Source organism: Euprymna scolopes, chromosome 36 (assembly GCF_053919585.1).
Source record: "Euprymna scolopes isolate OS-2025 chromosome 36, ASM5391958v1, whole genome shotgun sequence".
In the NCBI taxonomy this organism is placed as follows: domain Eukaryota; kingdom Metazoa; phylum Mollusca; class Cephalopoda; order Sepiida; family Sepiolidae; genus Euprymna; species Euprymna scolopes.
In genome coordinates, this window is record NC_136517.1 from 58,260,180 (window position 1) to 58,281,702 (window position 21,523).

At 31.7% G+C, this 21,523-nt stretch overlaps 1 protein-coding gene across 2 annotated transcripts in view; it reads right to left on the reverse strand.

Moving 5' to 3' along the window:
- Positions 1 to 21,523, reverse strand: part of LOC145260526 (proteasome activator complex subunit 4A-like) — a 220,073-nt gene that overhangs the window by 25,540 nt on the left and 173,010 nt on the right. For both annotated transcript variants that reach the window (XM_080118719.1, XM_080118720.1), the window contains exons 34-39: positions 16,568 to 16,763; positions 14,129 to 14,293; positions 11,898 to 12,002; positions 8,914 to 9,005; positions 6,301 to 6,432; positions 1,887 to 2,026 (exon numbers count right to left, since the gene is read on the reverse strand). In XM_080118719.1, coding sequence (XP_079974845.1) covers positions 1,887 to 2,026; positions 6,301 to 6,432; positions 8,914 to 9,005; positions 11,898 to 12,002; positions 14,129 to 14,293; positions 16,568 to 16,763 — 830 coding nt within the window. The remainder of the gene's footprint in view (positions 1 to 1,886; positions 2,027 to 6,300; positions 6,433 to 8,913; positions 9,006 to 11,897; positions 12,003 to 14,128; positions 14,294 to 16,567; positions 16,764 to 21,523) is intronic.

Here is a 21,523-nt window from a genome sequence, read left to right on the forward strand (position 1 = left end):
TGCATGTATCGCATTCAATCCCTGGTGACTCCGGGTGTTCTGCTAGTATATATTTTGACGTATCTCGTTAAAACCCATAATTCTTGGATATGTTACTAATTTCAAGAATCATTTTTCATAATTCAACCCACATTATCATCCCCTGCTTACTAAAATAATAACTTTGTCTTGGTTGTTTATTTCATTACAAACACACTAATCAAATAATTCACATTTCATCATTTTTCATAATTCTTGGATATGTTACTGATTTCAACTATCATTTTTTTTGCTTTAACCCACATTATCGCCACCCTCTTACTAAAATAATAACTTTGATACATTGTCTGGGCTGTTTCATTTCATTACAAACACACCAATCAAGTCCTATTTCATCATTTTTCATAATTCTTGGATATCTTATTTTGATAATCATTTTTCATGAGTTAACCCACATCACTCCCCTCTGTCTAAAATAACTTTGACATATTGTCTTGGCTGGTTATTTCATTACAAACACACCATCCAAATAACTCACATTTCATCATTTTTCATAATTCTTGGATATGTTACTAATTTCGACCATTATTTTTCATGAGTTAATCTACATTATCACCCCCTCCTTACTAAAATAATAACTGATGCATTGTCTTGGCTGTTTATTTCATTACAAACACACCAATCAAGTCACGTTTCTTCATTTTTCGTAATTCTTGGATATGTTACTTATTTCGCCAATCATTTTGCATGAGTAAACCCACATTATCGCCCCCCCCCCACTAAAATAACTCAGACATTAAAAGGCTATTATCTATCTCTACAAAGCTACTATCAGACCAGATACTATTTGGGCTGGTGAATCTGCCCCACTTGAAGGTTCATGATAAGGTGCAGAAATGTATCTGTAATTGACATTTGCTCTTTCACAGATGTGATGTTGCTAGTCTCAGTTCTTTTTATAAATACTATTATGGCTTCATGCCTTGTCTAGAGCGATTATCATAAAAAATATTTGTAACATGAAAACGGTCATCACACGAAAAAAAAAAAAAACCTTTTGATAAGAACAAATGTATTTATTTTAGTTACCAACACTACTGGGCGTGTAGGTTAAAGAAAGTTGGATGGTGTCCGAGTGAAGAAAGTAATGAAGTTAAAAAGACAACTGCCATTTTTCTTAGAGCAGTAATTCAGTGGAAAATAGTTTTATTCAGCTGTCCAGTGGACAGAGGTAGAAAGGAAGATATCAACATTTTTCTTGATTGATGCCAGGGAATACTGACTGTTGTCCATAATTTCTGAGGGGCCTGAAGTTGTCTTTCAGAAGGTGAATGAAATTAATGCACCCTGATTGACTATTGTGTGACCCAGCCACTTCACAGTGCATAAACTAATGAATATTAATGTGTATAACTGCTACAGCTGGATGACATTATTATAGACATGACATGGAGGAAAAGGCTTTGATGCTTTTGCAGAATTGCAGGATTTGAAACAAATGTATTTCAGATAAAAACACTACTATGTCCTTAGTGTTATGTTGAAACTAGTAAAAAATTTAAAAAATTACGAAAAATGATTCAGTAACTAAGTTTTACTAAATATACATACAAAATGTGGGACTGGTAGTATGTATTTTGAAATTGAAGATTTTAATTAAAAACAAGGGAGATAACTTAGTTTGTCAGACAACAAACTGTTATTCATGAAAACATGATAAAACTCAATAATTCAATAATTTCATTTTTATTTGTAATTTTTTTTCTACCAGATCATTTTTCGTAAATTTTAGAATCAATACTAATTTTGACATGACACGAAAATACGTAATAATGTTTTCATCTAAAAATGCATTTGTTGCAAATCCCACTATTCTGCAGAAGCACCAAGGCTGTAAATGCTCTCACCTTTCGAAGAGTCTTCAGATAAGTTTTTCAGGGGTTCCAACTCGGTCAACACTCGACACACAAAGTTTTTCCGTAAAGGTGCAAAAGACTGACTGTCAGGGTGCATTTCATAATCATAAAGAAATATATAGCAGAGTAGACTGAAAGATGAAAAAATATAATATAAATATAATAAATAAAATAAAAAAATTTAAAAAAAAACATGAAAAGATTTATCGCAATGAGATGCATTTCATCCTTTGTTATCAAACTAGTGGCAGTACCCGGCATTGCCTGGGTGCTTAGAGGTGTGTGTAGAGGAGTAAATCAAAACAAAATGAAACAAAGAATAAGTAATAAAGCTGTATATTATATAAAAAACAAAAAAATTAAAACTTCTTAAAAAAAAAAAAAAAAAAAAAAAACGAATGTGATGCAAACGAACAATGTTAAAATTTTTTAAAATCGGGGGGGGGGGACGCGAACATGATGGGGAAAAAAGAAAAAGAACGTGATGCAAAACGAACGACGTTAAAACTTTTTTTAAAAAATCGAAGAAACAAAAACAGAAATAAAACAGTGAATGTGAAAAATGGCATAAATAACCCTGTTTCAATATTAAAACTTTAAAAATCGAGAAAAATAAAAATTTATCTGATACCTTGGATCGAACCTGCAATCTAAAAATAACGCTGCCACTTTGATCACTGTGCCATGTCCGCGTGAGCGAATCTGGGTCACTTTTTATAATATTTAAACTAATTTATGGACCGCCGTCTTTTGCGCATGCGTATTTGCCTAGATTGTCATGAAGGAACGATTTTTTGCTTATCCTTCCCTGTAGAAAAGTGTCCCGTTGAGGGTAAATGAATTAATGTTTTTAGCCAATTTTTCAATATTTATCGTTCGAAAGTTGGAGCTTCAATATGATAGCTATCTGGTGAAAATCCGTTTTTGCGAGACATACAAACACACACACATTTTGCCTTTTATATATATAGATTGTATTATTTAGATTATTAGGACTACTAAGATAATTCTTACTAACAGAAAAGGAATTATTCTTCATACCTTGGATTGTAATTTGTTCAGAACAGCTGACAGAAAAAAAAATAATTGTATCCAATAATTTTATGAACTCTCACTTCACATGGTTCACTCCATGAGATCAAAATTTTAAATATTTTATTTATTTTTATTTTTTTTTTACATAAGACTAAAACTTTCGCATCTATTCATATAGATAGAAAACATTAATACTTTGATAATTCTAAAAGAGACAGATCAAACAAGCAAGCAAACCAGTGCGTGTAAGAGAGTAAGCCACCCTCTCTTCCTTTTTCTCTCCTTGCGTATACCTCACGGTGAGAAATGTTAGTTTAATCTATGGAAAGTTTTCAAATTTATCCTTTTTTTATTAAATCACTTTAATTGCTTTGAATATTCAGAGTAGACCAGATATATAGCAAAACGGGGCAACGAAATTACAACAGAATGACACCAAGCATTAATTTATTATAAACTGTTAAAAAAATAGTGATGCAAATGAGGTAAACAAATACTTGCGTTTGATCTTTTGCATATTATATATATATATATATATATATATATATATATATATATATACATACACACACACAGTATTTCAGAAGTGTATTATGTATTATTAAGTTAAAGTAACCCGTTTGGTTGTTATAAATGAAAAAATTTTCACTTATTCATTAAAACATTACTATATCGAAATCAGTTATCTCTATATAAATAAAATGAAGTCATTTTTTTTTTCCCCCTCTGAGTTTGACCTTAATAGGATTAAAACTCAAAACATTTCATGCAAATATAATGTGCACAAACTGCAGCACATTATCTGAGGTGTGCTATAGGCCTATTACCCTTACACTTCCTCGGTAACAGTACATTCCTATATTTTTTCTAGTGAGAGTTCACTGCCAAAACCTGTAAGGATCAATGGAAGTGGTAAAATCTTTCCTCTCTATTACATTCATACTCCCCCCGCAACCACTTAACACCGTTGCGGTTACATCCACAGGGGAATTTACGAGGAAACACCGGTTTGAGTTCTTAGTTGCTTAAAAAAATGGAATGGCATTTTACCATTGGGTGAAACGCAACTTTTGATTTCACCTATTCCATGGGTTATTCATACCATTTCTTTTATTTCTTTTTAACTTTTTTTTTTCTAGGGGGGGGGGGGGCTGAGAGTCAAAGGATTACTTAAACGAAACGAACTAACCTTGGATTCCAGGTTTTACAACAAACTATAACAGTGAGCCGCTAGCGTTCTTCAAATGTTCAAACGATTACTCGATTTATATATTTTATTTACTGAATTTTTCCTTCTATTATGTTTTCAGGGATTTTATACGTGATACTAGGGGAGAGAGAGCAGACTTCTTATTTTCAGATTAGTGACTCATTCATTATTTCTATACATTGAATTTCTGGTAGTTTCATAAGCCCAATTACTATTATGCTATCGATATGGAATCAGACGATATTCCAATTGGTAAAAAGCAACAACAAAGAAAACAATACAAAATGCATTACAAACTGTTATACTTACACCTAACAATTATACGGTTAAAAAATACTTTTTTAGCATAAAACAAACCAACAATAAAAAAAAATTATGGCTAAAATCTATTAAACATTTTTTCATTATACACGGTCAGTTTTCTGGTTTTCTTTTTTTTTTTCCCATTTGTATTTTTTCCTGTTTGTTTTGTTTCTTTGATTTTATTGCAGAAAACAAACCAACCAAAAAAAATAAAAACAAAATAAAATAAACATAATTGCATTTTACACAGTAAATTTTCTGGGAGTTTTTTTTTGTATTCGTTCAAGTTCGTTTTGTTTTTGTTTTTTCCTGTACTCTGCGGCTGACACCGATGACTGCCGGTCTCACCCAATCAATGCTTGACGGGAATTCACGAGAATTCGGGTCAAATTATGCAGGACTACCTTAATTTTTTTCTTCTTTTTTCTTGAGCCCTAAACACCTACAAATGATTTCTTAATACCCTATCTTACATTTTTTTTCCCCAGTTTTTGCCATTAATTCTATCAATTTTACGCACATAAAACACATAAAAAAATTTGGGTCCTTTTTGCTTACCGGGGGGTGGGGGTGGGTGGACGGTAAATACAGTTTAATTTCTTCGCCAGATCGGACACTAACAGAACAAATTCAACATAAATCATTACGGGTTTATTTCATTACAAAATAAAATCCGCTGTTTGCATTTACAAAAAATTTACTTCCGTCATATATTAGCTAAACCAGGGGGGGGGGGGGGCATCTATAAATATAAAAGCGAAAATGTGTGTGTTTGTTCACTTCTTGTGCATAACTGCGAATGATTTGGCTTGCAGCGCAAAAATAGGTCAGACTTCCTCGCACCTGTTCATTTCGCTTCATAAACATTCATATAACGCCAGTATCAGTTCCTCTCCTTCGTGGCACAGATGGTTAGGTAAGTGGCTTTTTTTTCCCTTTCGTTTCCACCTTCGCGTCAAGGCTTCGGGGTACAATCCGACCAAAACTTTTTTTTTTTCTTTTACACCTCTTTTTAACACACACACCTCCAAACACCCAGGCCCCCCCCCGCTAGTAGTTTAATAAAATTGGGGTTTAATTCATCTATATATAAATATATATATAAAGTAGTAGTATGTGTGCGTGTATACAACTCTCCTACAGTCACACCACTGGTCCGATCATAAACAAACCTGGCATGATGATAATTCCCCACCAAATGATGGTGCACACCATTTTCTTAGGTAAAGGTCACGGTCATATATATATATATATATATATTATACTCTCCTACAGCCCACACTACTGGATCGATCATGATCTAGGGGTGGTGAACACCATTTTTCAAGATTAAGGTCAAAGGTTAAGGCCATATTTGATGCGGCTCTTCATAAATGCCACCACCATGATTACTGCATGTATTTTACATTATACAATAATTATTACAATAGCATAGTATACAACATCCACTTACTGCATGATGCCCATGAAGTGGATATCCGAGCGTACAGTAAAGTCTTCTTTGCTAGTACTTTAATTATCAAATGATACCATAACAATTAAATGTAACTTTAAAAAAGTACCTATTAAAAACAATTGGTCAAAAGCAAACTGCATAATTAGAAAAAAAAGATTCAAGTAAAAAAGATTACTGATCAAATGCTGAATAATTGCAGTTAATATAACAAATACAAGATTATTAATTATTACAGAATTTACTTTTGAGCCATATTTAGGTTGTTATTGTTAATACTTAAGTTAAATAAAAACAAAAGACAACATGGAAAACAAATGTTCATTTTAAATACAGAGGAGAAAACACATCATACATAAAATAAAGGTAGTAAAAAAAAAACGAAATGAAGACATGGTGATTACCTGCCAATTCGATCCCTAACATTTTTATAAAGATGATCGAGATGAGGCTCAAGATATTTGAGGAGCTTTTCAAGCAGTTCAGCTACTCTCCATTCCTGTGTCATCAGTGCCATTTGAAGAACATATAATCGGCTGGAAGAACAATGTAAAATTTTTAATGAAATTTCAAAAATTGCATAAATTTCATGTGAATAAAAAAAGAAAAAAAAAAAAAAAAAAAAAAAAAAAAATCAATATTTTTTAAATATTTTAATTTTTGCATAAAATGAACAAATTATAAAACTCAAATGACCTTACAACGGGTGTTGTAATCCAACATCTGGTTTACAACTTCCAGTTGCGCATGCGTACATAAACAAATAATTAACGCGACAATAAAACATTGTTTTACTGTGTACATTTTCAGCGTCCCAATTGTTTTTTTTTTTCATGTTGAAATTATCCAAATAAACAATTGTTCATACTTTCTGCATTTTTTTTTACATCGTTATTACGTTTAAGTTATTTTAATGCGATTTTCTTACAAATAAATCTACTTTAACCTGTTGACAACCATCAGAGCATTTTACAACAGCGATTTACCCACCCCTTCATTTTTTTTTTTTTAAATTTATTCTCCATTTTTTTTAATAGATCTTTCTTAAAAAAACATTCATACGTTTACTTCTACACTACCAACATAAATAAATAACCCCAAAAATGTTTTTATTTTAATTTGCGTTACAAATAAATAATCAACGTGACAATAAAACGTATTGTTTCACTGTGTACATTTTCAGTATCCCAATTGTTTTTTTTTTGCGTTTAAATTAAAAGATATATCAAAATTTGAATTTAAGCATTATGGTATTTGTTCAGTGCACATTTACCTATAAGTATGGCAAACCACTTATGGCTGTAAGTTTTTTTTTCCCAAAATAAACAATTATAAAAAGAATGACTCATAGAAATCTATCTATATTCTTTTTTCATTTTAATATACTTTCATAGAAATGTTTCTGTTATGTCACAAAAAACTATTTTCTTTACGTCACAAGTGTCATGCTCATACATTAATTCCATGGCTAATATAACATACTGACCCAACGGGTCACGGATAGTCTAGTTAAATCTAAACGTTAAATAAACAAAATGTTTACTTTTAATAAGAAAACGTTTTAGAAAATCAAATTAAGAATATATAATTTTAAAACATTTTATAAAATCAAATTAAAAATATAATTTAATGTAATTTTAATTAAATAATTAAAATAAAAAATAAATTTTAATTAAAAAATGTTTTAGTCTAAATTAAAATTTTAATAAAATAAATAAATTGCATAGAAAATATAATCTAGTTTGCCAAGATGTTTCCAAGTCAAAATCTATAGTCAGACCCAAATATCAATCCACCTGACAATCATTATTTGATTTGAGCTAGGTTATTTTGTCATTAGTTTTCCTGGGTATGAATGTATTTTATTTTGATTAGTTGTTTTTTTTTTTTGTAAATGTTGGATACATATTTTATATTTAAGTTGGTTGGTTGGTTGTTTTTGTTTTACGGCATATCAACCCTTTTCGGGTTATTTAATGCCGAATCCAAAGATTTTGAAGAAAAAATTTTTAATAGAATATGTTTGTTGTTTTGAAGTTGTTTTTAACCCATAGTTGGAACCCTAACAGGTACTACCACTCCGGTTCAGAGTGGACCTGGGAGCAATGGTAATTAAAGGGTGGCTCCACACTCCCCAAAGCCTGCAAGCTGGGGCCTCACCACTGGATATAGCTTAAGGTCATATCCAGGACCCCCATTGAGGGACTTTTACCCTCTGTAGAGGGGCAGTCGGTGTATTCTAATGCCCCACCGACAGGGCCTATATTTAAGTAAAATAATAATAATCATCATCATCATATTCAATTTAATGTCTGTTTTACATACTGTCATGTGTTGCATAAATTTCAAAAATTGACTTTCAAATCACTTCCTCCCATGTGTTCCTTGACTTTTCCCTGTGAACTAATTCTGTGACTTCAACTGTTCTATATTTACTAACCCAACACCTCTCATTCATTCTTTCAATATACCATACCATCAAAATCTTCTGTTCTGCATATGTATCTATACTATTCAAATTTAATCTTCCTTTGAAATCAGATTGAGGCATATCTCACATTACACATCCATTGTATCATATCAAGTACTAAAATATTTAAAAAAAAAAATTAATAGATAAGCATTTTTTAGGGATTTTCATGATTTTATTTTCTGGCAAATGATAAATGAACCCAAGCCACTTCATTTTCAAGCATACTTAAGTAATCTTATTTATTTGAAAAATTATTTCTAATTTCAAAAGCAACTTTTTAAAACCATCTTCCTATTAAATAAGAAAAAAAAAACTATAGTCAACCCCTCTCCTTTCTGAAGAGATGTCTGTGCAACTAGGAGTTTATAATGAAACACGTTATCGAATCCTTTCCATCTGTTTTTTTAACTTTAAATCTTTGTATCTAGTCACATCAATAAACAAATCAAACTTTTTTTTTTTTGAATGGAATGATAGAGGACTCTAGGAGCATTTAACTAATTGAAAATGTATTACTACATTACATGTAACAAATGAACATTACCTGGAATCACCAAAAGAGCCATCATCGCCATTAAGAGGATTATCCATGAGTAAGTCCCACACCCAGAATAATTTACGAGGATCTCGGCTTTCCTAAAACGAATAGGCAGATTTAAAAAAAAAAAAAAGTAAAACATTGCTTAAAATTGAATTTTACTACATTAACCGCCTAAATGCAGATACATACACTGTAAATTTACATTCTAGTTTCTATAAAAAGTTCATCCACAATAACGATTGTTATTTTTCATGGAGGAAAATTTTTATATTTACTGTTTCTATAAGGAAATAGTAAAAAATAAAAATTTGTCATTATATATAATGAATACAAAAATATAAAAATCACGACTGTGGATTGACTTTTTATGGTAACTGGAATGTAAATTTACAGTATTTGTACTTTGAAGTTGATAACATCTTAATTGAGTTTATTATTCATAACAATTTTGACGGTTTTATAATGGATATATACTTTATAAAGTATAAATTTTGCTACACATTTGCAGACATATAAATAAAATTCATTATATAGTTAGACCTCTTCAGGCCAATTGTTTTCAATGGGTGTGATTTTCACACCCATTGAGAACTGTTCACCTGAGGAAGTCTAAGCTAATTGATAGCTTTTAACTGATGTCTGCACATGTGTAGCCAAGAAATGTTTGTATAAATAAAAAGAATTATACCTAATAAATAACTCTACTTTTTATTGAACATTTGCAACAATACCATTAGAAATAAACAAAATGATATAGTGATATGTTAGCTTTCAAAAGCATTGATAAATGTGGTAAAAATTCTATGTAAAAACAAATTATACAGCTGAAGTTATGGGCTTAGAAAAGCTTTAATTTACTGGGAGTTAAACTCAGGTTCTTAAAATAATCCAAGAGTACTTGAGATTTTTACTAATCAATTTTGATCAACTAGAAACTATTAAGACATCATGTGATGTTATGTTTCTTAATTTTTGAGATAAGGATTAATTATTTATATTATTTGAATTCTTTGGACTACTGTTCTCATCTTCAGTGTTATTTTCACAATGTTTCAGTTGATGTAACCTCCGACCTTCTTCAGGTATACCTTGCCAAACTTGAGAATCTGCAAGGAATTTCAAATGGAACTCTTTATTTAATTTATTTAATCCACATGCTCTTGTTCTGTCAGAAACCCGCGATGTAGTGGATAAAGTACTTTGTAAAATTCAGTTTCAAGTTACACTCTTCTCAAGATTGAAGGTTCAATCCTTAGTGTGGATGACACTTGACACACAATTGCGAATTATTTAGGATTTCTACTCAGTCATAGCTGACGGAATGAGAGCATGCTACCCCTGTGAATTTTAATCCATGGGAGTAGCATTTTGATTGAAAATATGTGCAGATTCCGGGGTAAAACAAGATACACCTTAAAAAATTTGGAGGTTATGTCAGTCGAAACCTTGTGAAAATATAACTCAAGGCGAGAACAATAGTCCAAAGATTCCAAAGAATACGAATCATGTGACATTTCCTCATTTCCTGTTTTTTCCCCTCAACTTATTTTTTATTCAATTGATAACCAGAGGATTTTTTTACCATTTTAAACTCCTGCCTCTTTCTTCATTTTTTTTCTATTTATTCCTCCTCCTTCATATATTCTCATGTTGATGTTTTTAACATTGTAAATGTTAAATTATAACTCATTTCTGACAAAAACATGCAAGTTTAGCCATTCTTGAAAGTTCAAGGAATAAAAGACGGATTTTTGCTTGACATATCTTTTGGTTTTTGGATGCCACTTTGCTCGTGTGGTTTTGTTGGTTAGAGAAAAAAGAATAGGACTACTGCTGCTTATATGAACAGCGAACATCTTTATCTTGGGGGAAAAAAGGACAGAAAATAATTTACCTCAAGCACATTTTCTTTTCAACTCGAAATAATTTACGTGACTGAAATAGGAATTGCCTAAATACATCTTTCAGTCACTTAAATTATAATCTTTCAAATAAATAAAATATAATCATCTCCACTTATATGACTTAATTTGATTGTATTGTGTCTGTATATCTGCTTTTTCCATTTATCTTCTACATATTGTCTAATTTTATCCAAACTTATTTGTTTTCATATTTGTTTTAGCGAATAAAACAAAAACAATAAAATTCGAAAGCATCAAAATGAAAACCAATAATCTTGTTAAAATTGCATTTTAACAAGATTTAAAATTGCTTTAAGTTTCGAAAGACAATGGATATTTCCTGTAACGAGAATCTATAGTGAAGCTGGAGTTGTATAATCTCCACCTCACCTCTTATGAACCGGTACTCCTTTAATTCAATGGTAAAAAAAGTTTAGAATAAATAAAACAATGTCGAGAAGAGCAGAGAAAGACTGGTGTTATATTAGAGTTTTCTCTCAGATTAGTTACACACTGAAAGCTTGAGATCCTACCCTATTTAACACATAGCTGGAGGGAAAACATACGGATTCATAGAAGTTAGTTGCATCTTTTGAAAGCATTATTTTGTAAGGTTAAATTTGAAAACTTTAGAAAAGTAATGTTGTATAATTTTTTATTGAATGAAAAATCTTTTTTTTTTTTTTTTTCAAAGATTTTCGGTGGTATGCATCTCAATCATAGAAAACTTTGTAATTTTATTTTTCCCCCTTTTTTTTCCCCAATTTTTTGTTGGTGATGTTTAATCTAGAGGTGGGCATACAATTTTCTTTTTCTAGGGGTCATCAAACTTGGACATAACATCAACAAAATGGGAAAAAAATAAAAAATTAGTTTTCTTCAATGATTAGGATACATGCCACTGAAAGTCTCAGAACGAAAAAAAATTTATTTTTTCACTTTCATTTAATTAAAAAAAAATTATACAGCATTACTCGATTTCCTAAAGTTTCAGATTTAATATCTGCATTCATATTTTTTTCCCCAAAGGTATTAATGAAAATGATGCAGTAGCTTAACAATGCCAGAAATAGGAAGACTTACGCATATCAAAGTAAAAAGCTGCCCCCAGTCATCCAGAGTTTGTACACTGATATTGTTCAAGTGTTTCCGCATTACGACACTGGCCCAACTCCATAGATTATTGACCTGAAAATAATGAAGATTAGAAGAAACAAAAAAATAATTGGTAAATATATAGAAAAATCATTGGGTATTTATTATTTTAATCCATGATCAAATTAAAAATAAAAAAATACATGTACATGAATTATTGGGGGAAAAAGTAGGTATACAAATTCAAATATATTTGAACTTGCAATTTCAATTTTTATTATTCAGAGACTTCGTTAGAATAAGATGAAATATCAAATGCTTCAATGGGTTTATTGTATTGTGTTGGCATAGCATTTTTTTGTATGCACATTAGCATGTTTGAGCAGCATTTTTTCTCTTATACATGTTTCATTGAACAGCAGGGATAATTCCTGTTGGTTTCTCTTGTGATCTATCTTTTCCATTTAGCCAGCCAATGCTCCAATGTTCTTTTCGAGTGTAAAAAGAAATTTGCTATAGTCGCGAACGTTTTCGACTTCCATGAGTCGTCTTCAGGCAAGTGATGAATTAAAAAATTGTGTTTAGTGAATTTATTGAAAAATTCGAGATATATATAAGTTAGGTAAATATTTCCAATAAGAAATACCATCTTTATTAAAAAATTTGACACAAGGCCAATAAAAGGTAGGGCAAGGGCGGTCAAGACGATCTAACGCTAATTATGCTAACCTAGCTAGTTTCTATTAGGTTGGTGCAAAAATAATGTCATATGTATATATATATATATATATATGTATATATATATATATATATATATATATATATATATATATGAACAAATGATTAATAAAACATGTTAAAAGACATCTTGAAAAAGAGTTAAAAACGTATTTAATTTTAAAAAGGAAGCACAAGTGGATAGTCCTTAATCCGCGGAGTTTCGAAGAAATACTCTCCTTCTCATCAGAGGGCAGGAATTAGCAAAATGCGGGATCGGATTTTGCATGTAAAAGTATTTAATGAAACTACAAGTAAGTCACAGATCTTACTTGGTTAAAAAAAGGGTGAGGTAAGAGGAATAGGAGGTAAAAGAAAAATGATAAAAAGATTTCACATGAATGGATATATATATATATATATATATATATATATATATATATATATAGTTGAACATCAAAAATCATTTTTGCACCAACCTAAATATATTCACTCTTCTCTCACCAAAATACCACATTTATATTATATATCCTTCTTCAATCACCATAAGAAATTGTACCATGGCTAACTTGACTCATGTTTTTAACAATATGCAATGGGAGGATTAGGGGAATAAATTTATTTACAAGTTAAACATGAAATATACAAAAAAAACAAATGTTAGTAAAAATATCCACCATTAATAAACTATGGCAGATACACATATTTGCCAGTCAAAAGGTTGATGCGGGCCCGAGTGCTTTATTAACTTTTCACCTCTTATATTGAACTAGCATATAAGACAAAGAAGAAATATAGTTGCATTTAAACACATCTAAAAAAATAAAAGAATTGCGTACATTTTCAGCGTCCTAAATTCACTTTTAAAATATTCATAAAATCATTGAAAAGGTTTAATATCAATTATTTCTTTGTTGTGTACAGGCTTATTGACTGTGCTAATTTTTAAATAGTATTTTTGAATTAAAATTAAGTTTTATGCATAGTAAAAAAAGTTATGCTTAGCGCTTTGCAAACCGCACAACAATCTCAGCATTTCAAATTCATTTACAAAAAAAAACTAAAAAAAAAAAAAAACCCCCAACAATATCTGAAAATGGTCGGTTTTGTATTTTTTGATTTTCAGATAGACATACACACAAACACATTAACAGACAACGCTCCTTTATATAATAGATGTCTCAAATCCTGACTCATTAAACAAATACTGTTTAATTGTATGTTATTACAATGACATTGAGCTACACCACATCCTGTACCATAGCAGCAGCACATACAACCGATGGGGATAAACATTTGTGGACCTAAGCGCTCAAATAATTCCTTCCTGATGTCCTCATCAATATGCTTGCGTCATACAGGTAAAAAAAAAAATAGGAAAGATTACACTGCAAATTACCCCCCCCTCCTCCAACCTATCGGCAATGAGCTGCATACCTAAACCATTACGTTAAATAAATAAGACTTGTTTGTTTCCTTTGATATTTCTATATTTGTCTTACCTTTTCAAAAGGCCAATGTTTTGATCCACGGATCATTCCTGCCAGGATCTCCAATGCACACCTATGATGCGTCTCTTGAATGATAGGGTTGGTCTCAGCCAGCAATCTTTCAACTTGAGGCTTAAACACCTCAAGGAATGTATCACCAAAATTTCTAAAAAGCCCCTGTAAACAGACAAAAAAGTTATTTTCTTTTTAATTTTTACAATCTATGTAATAGGTAACCAAGACTGACTAAAGAAAGACTGTGTGCAATGTAATGATGTACAGAAGTAAAACCTGTCCAGTTGCGGATATGCGTTGCATGGAAAGAAATAATATAATGATAATTATACAATGAATGAGTAATGCGAGTCTTAAAGACAAGTTTAGTTCTGATGAAAATCATTCAAAATCAGATGCGCTAGAATAGACGCCTGGTTAGGATGAAGGACAAAAGACTCACTGAAATAGATAGAAGGAAAACATAAACCAAGAAAAACATTTAAGGATACTCTGAGAAATAACTTGAAACTACTTGAGATGGATGATTGATCACTATGGAGGAAAATCCTCAGATAAAGACGTAAAGATTTTGAACAGTAGTGTGTAGATCTTGCTGTCTTAAAGTGTGTTTTAAGAAAGCAGGTTGAAAATAGAATAAGTCCCGTCTATCAAAATGGGAATTTGTAAATTATTTCAGATCACACAATCAAAGACAAGATTGATAGTTTTATGAAAAGGTTATAACAGCACAACTTCCACTGCTGAGTCATCATATTTGTGTTCTAATCAGCAAATCTAAAAATGGATAATAAAAATTGAGGATTCATAGTGTTAACATGTGATCACCCTTATAAGAAAAATTTTTGTGTCACATCTGTAGGACTGAAGTTGGGTTAAAAGGTCACCTACGTGCACACAGCTGCACAGCAGTTAACTGAAGAGATGGCAAACCTGTCAAGAAGAAGCAATCATGATATTCATATAGTTCTAAAGACTTTAGAGGAAGATTAAATCTGGACAGGATGAGACTGCTTGGATTTACAGATGTAGAACAGTTGAGGTAAAAGGGTCAAATGTCAGATGGATTTGAGAGAAAGATGGATAAATAAAGTCCTGGATAGAGGTAAGTTAGTATGGAAGTCAATTACTAAAAGCCACCCAACACATGCTATCATGTAAAAACAAGTATTAACCTGAATATGACGAGTTAAAATTACCAATGAACAAAAACTTACAGTAAAACAAGGCCATAAACTTGACACAAGTTTAAAATATTGAATGAAAAATCTGATGAATATATTGAAGTCGATTAGTTAGTAATAATAATAAAAATAATAATAATAAAAATAATAATAAAAAAAGTTATTTCCTATTTGCTAGGTTAAAGGCTGCAAAAGCACTTTTATATTTTGCTGGACGATATTAGTTGGGATATAATTGGTTTTGACGTCAAATGGTGTATTGATAACGTAACTGATTTCCCCTTTGGAGACACGATTTTTACCTGAAAAAGAGGCTAACTCCCATCATCAGAACTGCTGCTGGACAAATCTGTGTCTTCGAATTCTTTAATCACACGCAACACACGTTACCAAGGAATTCTTACTTCCTGCTTTGCACTTGCTTGTCACATTTTATTAATTTTTTTAATATTTATTTCTAACTTTTATTGGGGCATTTAAATTAACATTACTGGGTTTTGCTAAACAATTACAATTGTTTTAAAGTGCGTTTCATTGTTGTTCTCACTTTTTAAGTATTGAACAGGCCCAACGTCACTTAACGTCAAAAATTGTACAGTAACCAGTATTTCAATGTGATTATAGCTGTAGTTTTTACCATAGAAAATTAATAAATTATCGCTTATTAATTTTAGATACTAATAATCAAATGCAAGGTGATATACACACCTGGAAATTCTTCAAGAAAACAAAAAAGGTTCTTATCCCCAATTCCCACTATATCAAAAAGCCAAAATAAAGAAAAATCTATATGATATATTTATCTGCAAACAATTTAAAGATGGAATGAAAATATCATATTCCAAAAATCACACAAATTGATAAAGCAGTTTTATTTTTATAAAGAAAATAATTTTTAAGTGATTAATATGACTTTGGAGACGTTACCATAAAAATTTACAAAGTAGGAATTATTGAGTTATCTCCCTTTGTTTCTTGAGATTTATTTTTTTTCAAAATGGCAGGAAAGAGTTACTTCTTGGATACTCATAAAATTTGATTTTCATTATAAAAATAAAACTACTCAATCAATTTACATGATTTTTGGAATATATTTTCGTTTTGTAATGTGTATGCACATCATATAGATTATTCTTTATTTTTTTTATATAAGGGGAATTCTGGACAAGAACCACATAAAATTTTTTTTTTAAATTCTTTAAGAAAAAAAACAAACTTAAAAATAAAACAATTTGGGGGGGAAAAAACTTACCTTAAAAAAATAAACTTGTCTGTGTCGGAATTTATCTCTACCTTTTTGTTCTTCGAGCGCCACAAGAGTTATAAATTTGTCAACATATTCTGCAGACGTATATTTGTCATATACAAGCTGTTCCATTTCATTCAATTCAGAACGATCACGAGCGACTTGTGGCTGTTCACTGTAAGGGGCATACACAGAAACTGGCCTGCAATAAATTTAAAGAACGTTCTATCTTAAAGAATTATTTAATGGAATTCCATTCAAATACTGCTTAGTGAAATTTTTATTTTTTGAATGATTAAAAGAAAAATTAGAAGTGCTGCCTGCACAGGGATTGAACTCCGAGCTTTTAGTTTATAAAATTTTTGTGCTAACACAATCTCTTGCATCCTACCAACATTTCCACCCATTAACACTTCACTGTCACCTGGTTATATTATGCTCCTTAGCGGTACAGACTTTGGTGACCAGCACTGGATGATTGCACTTTTCGCAATTTGATGGACCAAAACATTTCAACAAGCAGGGTCTTCACCAGAATAACTATCAATTACCAAGTGATGACTGGAACCCAAGAATAGACAAATTTAATGATGTTGCTAGAGGAGTGGGATGCATTGTGCAAAGTGTGGTGTAAGCCCTTGATGAAAATTCAGATACTGTTATGTTATTAGCTTCTCGGAAAATACTGGTTAGTCTTGCTGAATTGATCAAGATGATTATTGTTGCTTAGATAGAAAAATGTTACGATACGAAAAGTTATGTTTGAGAAGAATAAAAATATTTACATTAAATAGTTTTCAGAAATGTAACTTGATGAATGGAAGGTCATTCTGATAGTTATATTTTCACTAATGTTAGAACATAAACAAAGATACATGACAAAAACCCAGCAAGGATCTTTAGGTTATGTGCAGTGATGATGTAACGGATTTTAGATTTATATGTAGAAAGTTAATTGAGTCAGTCTGTACTGGGAGTTGTGGAGTAGAGACAGAATGGTAGTCATGGGAACACTGGATTGGGTAAATGAATATATGCAGCTGTGGAGAAGGAAACGGCGCATCAACCTCAAAACTAACAACTCACAACCACAATAACTGTAAATATGAAACAACTTGGTTGTTTGAGCTTTTCAACAGTTTGAGTGAGAGACATGGCTATATTTCAGGAGCACCTCAGGACAGACAAAAATTGTTGTGATTCAAGGTATGTCGTTCTTTATCTAGCACAAATGTAAAAGATGTTTATCCTTCCGTTTGTCTAAACTGTTTAGTATGTCGACACATATACCCATTATACACACAACATATGAAGAGAAACATGTATACACCAGATAACATATTGGAAGACGTTATACACATTCAATAGACATGAAGTACATAAATACAAACAGACAACACGTCAACAAGTTAAAGAGACTCATTATGTATAACTAACATATATACACTCATGATATAGCACAGTATACAACAACACTTCTGATTTTTGTGAAATTTTAACAATAGATATTAGACATGAATATTCCAAAAATTTCAGTTTGAGATATTTTTAAGAAGCATAACAAATACGTGCATAATCTCCTTTTTGAAAATTCAACTCTTTCAGATAAGCATTGAATTTGATCCGTAATCATTAACCAACAATTAAGATTCCCTGAATTTCAATTTATTCTTAAGACCTCTTATGCTTAAGCCTTAAGTTTCAGATATTTTCAAGAATGAAATTGATGTAATGGATTTTAATAAAAATTGGATTAAGGATTCTAGAGGTTACATGTTGATTATAATATTGGAAAGAGCACAGAAGTGGTACAAATCTGGGCGCTTGTCCAAAATTCCCCCATGTTAAAAACAAATAAAGAACAATCTATATATCATGTATGGAACAAATATTGTATTAAAAAAAAAAAAAAGAAATCAATTTTTTTAAATCATATTTTAATTGTCTATAGTTCTGGGATGAGGTGATTTCATTATGGATTTTATTTTTCGGACTCACTTCCTCATCTTCAGTGTTTTTTTTCACTACGTTTCGGCCATATCATCCTTCGGCCTTCTTCAGGTGTATCTCGAACTCAAGCCCTTTATTGTTACGGGAGTACCATGTTCTTGTTCCATTCAGGCATTCCCTGCTACTCCCGCTTAATGCTGTTGCGTCTATCGCTGTCGCTGCCATTGTGTTGTCACTGCCACTGCTTTCGCTCAGGATTGAACTAGGCACCTTGGAGACTTGCAATGTCTGTTCCAATGGCCGAGGCGACTAAGACGTTGGAACAGACATTGCAAGTCTCCAATCCTGAGCGAAAGCAGTGGCAACACAATGGCAGCGACAGCCTGAATGGAACGAGAACATGGTACCCCCATAACAATAAAGGGTTGGGTTCGAAATTCCCTCCTTCCCCCCCAAAAAAGTTCCTGAGTTTGAGATACACCTGAAGAAGGCTGAAGGATGATACGGCCGAAACGTAGTGAAAAAAAACGAAATCCATAATAAATCGTATAAATTGATAAAAATAGTTTTATTTTTTAAATAAGAAAAGCAAATTTTATGGCTTGCGGAGAAGCGACCCTCTCACAATGCCATCGAGAAACAAGGGACATAACTCAACATAATTCAAACTTTTTTCAAATTTTTATTGTAATGCTTATGAATTCCCATTAATCCCTTAAAAATTATTTTATTTGTAAAAAAACTATTTGATTAAGTTACTTGATTTTTGGAATACAATATTTTGTGCCTGTTATACATTTCATCATACAGTTTTACTTTTTTTTTTTTTTGTGCTTTTAATATAGGGAGAATTCTGAACAAGCACCCAAATCTGTTCTATGAATTTTATCAGTTATGGAAGGAGAATTCCTCTAGTTATAAAACTATGAATAAATATCCAATTTTAAATTATAATTTTCAACTAAAATATTTATATCTATGTAATAAAGTTGTCTGACAACTATTGTCCAAAGCGGATTTATTTCTGCCCTTGGCACCAAAATCAACAGAGTCTCTGTCATTTCTGAACTGACATACCCCGTTAATAACAGTATGTTGCTGGTCCTGTGCAGGTGAACCCTGCCAAGCTTCGCCTTCTCTTTTTGATAAGGGGTTAGTTTACTACTAATATTCTGAAGCACCCCTACCAGGAAATGCCGACGGAGCTACCCAGGCACTTTTTTTGCAGGTCAGATTGCTTCTCATCTGAGGTGCTGACTCTTCAATCCTACTTTCTGAACCTAGTGTCATATTTTTCTGGCATGGGAGAATAAATATCCAGACAACTGTGTGAAAGTTCATGTTGGAATAACTTGTTTAAAGTATATCCAAGGATGGAGTACTGCTGCCACATCTGGGCAGGAGTTGCTAAAAACAGCCTATCCTGCCTTGAAATAGTACACAATAGACTTCGTGGCTTGGTGGGGGATGCCCTTCTCTTCCCTGCAACCTCTCTCTCACAGAAGAGACGTTGCAAGCCTGTCTCTGTTTTATTGTTATTTCCATGGCAAGTGCTCGTCTGAGCTCCATTCTCTGGTCCCCCCTCGCCAATCTTTCACGAAAAACACCCGACTAGCTGAAACCACTGTCAATAATTTTCCCCACTCTTTATCTGTGCCTAAATCAAAACCTAGATTCCATGAACAAAGCTTCTTTCTTAGAACTGCACGTCTGTGGACCTCTCTGCCGCTTGCCCGTTTTTCCCTCCCGACTTCAACTTGGATGTCTTCAAGTCCAACACAAACAAATTCCTGATGAACCGCCCCCTTAAGTAATGATACTTAATCAAATCTCCAATACTAACTATTACTACGATACTATCCCATTGATTACTGTACACACAATAACCCTTATCCTTGAGTGGCTTCTGGGCCTTGATAAGTGGTGACCTCCATGTAGAAAAAAAAAATTAAAAAAATATTATAACTTAGACATCAACATCAATTTAACATCTGTTTTACATGCTGGCATGTGTTGGACAACTTTTAGATATTGGCTTCCAACCTAAGCTGTCTCTCTGGCTAAGTTGTTAATCTTCCTTTCTCTCCATCCTTATCACTTCTCATGTTTTCCATGGCTTTCCCCAGCCACCTCAACTGTTCTGTATCCACTAACGTAAGAATTTTCATCCATTCTTTCAATATGGCCACACCATCAAAGTCTTCTTTTCAACATGCATCTTATATTTTTTCGATTTCATCTCCCTCAGAGGAAGCTATCTTAGCCTCACATTATACATCTATTATATTATTCTCATATTTCTCTCCATGCAACACATGTCTTCACTGGCCACATTGCAGTTTCTAAACATGATCAACATCACACTCATGCTGATAAACCTAATTTAATATTTTTCAAAATACATAGGTATACTTTTGTTTGCCACAAAATGTATATTGAATTTACAGATGAACATTCAAATTTATTCATATAAGCAGTTCTGATCCAGAATTTTCTCTATATAAAAAAATAAAATTAAAGAAAAATTTGTATGATACATGTACTTGTGATGAAACAAAAATATCACATTCCAAAAAACACATGCATTGATCAAGTAGTTTTATCTTTAAGAAAATCAAATTTTATGAGTAATCAAGAAGCAATCATCTCCTGCAACATTTTGAAAACAAGATAACCCACTAATAATTCAAGTTGGCAACCTTTTTGTCATAATACCTATGAATTCTCATGAATTGTTTAAAAATGATTTTATTCATAAAAATAAAACTATGTGATCAATTTACATGATTTTTGGAAGGTGATATTTTCGTTTTGTTATGGGTATTACATTAGATTTTTCTTTATTTTTGCTTTTTTAACAATTCTGGGCAAGAACCGTTCATTCTCCAGTTTCATGGTTCAGCAGTTCAACCATCTCCAAATTTAACTGTACAGTCTTGTCTCATCACTTCCTTCCAATTTTTCTTTTGAAAACATCCACACTTCTGCATATGGTTTATTTAGGAGATCAAA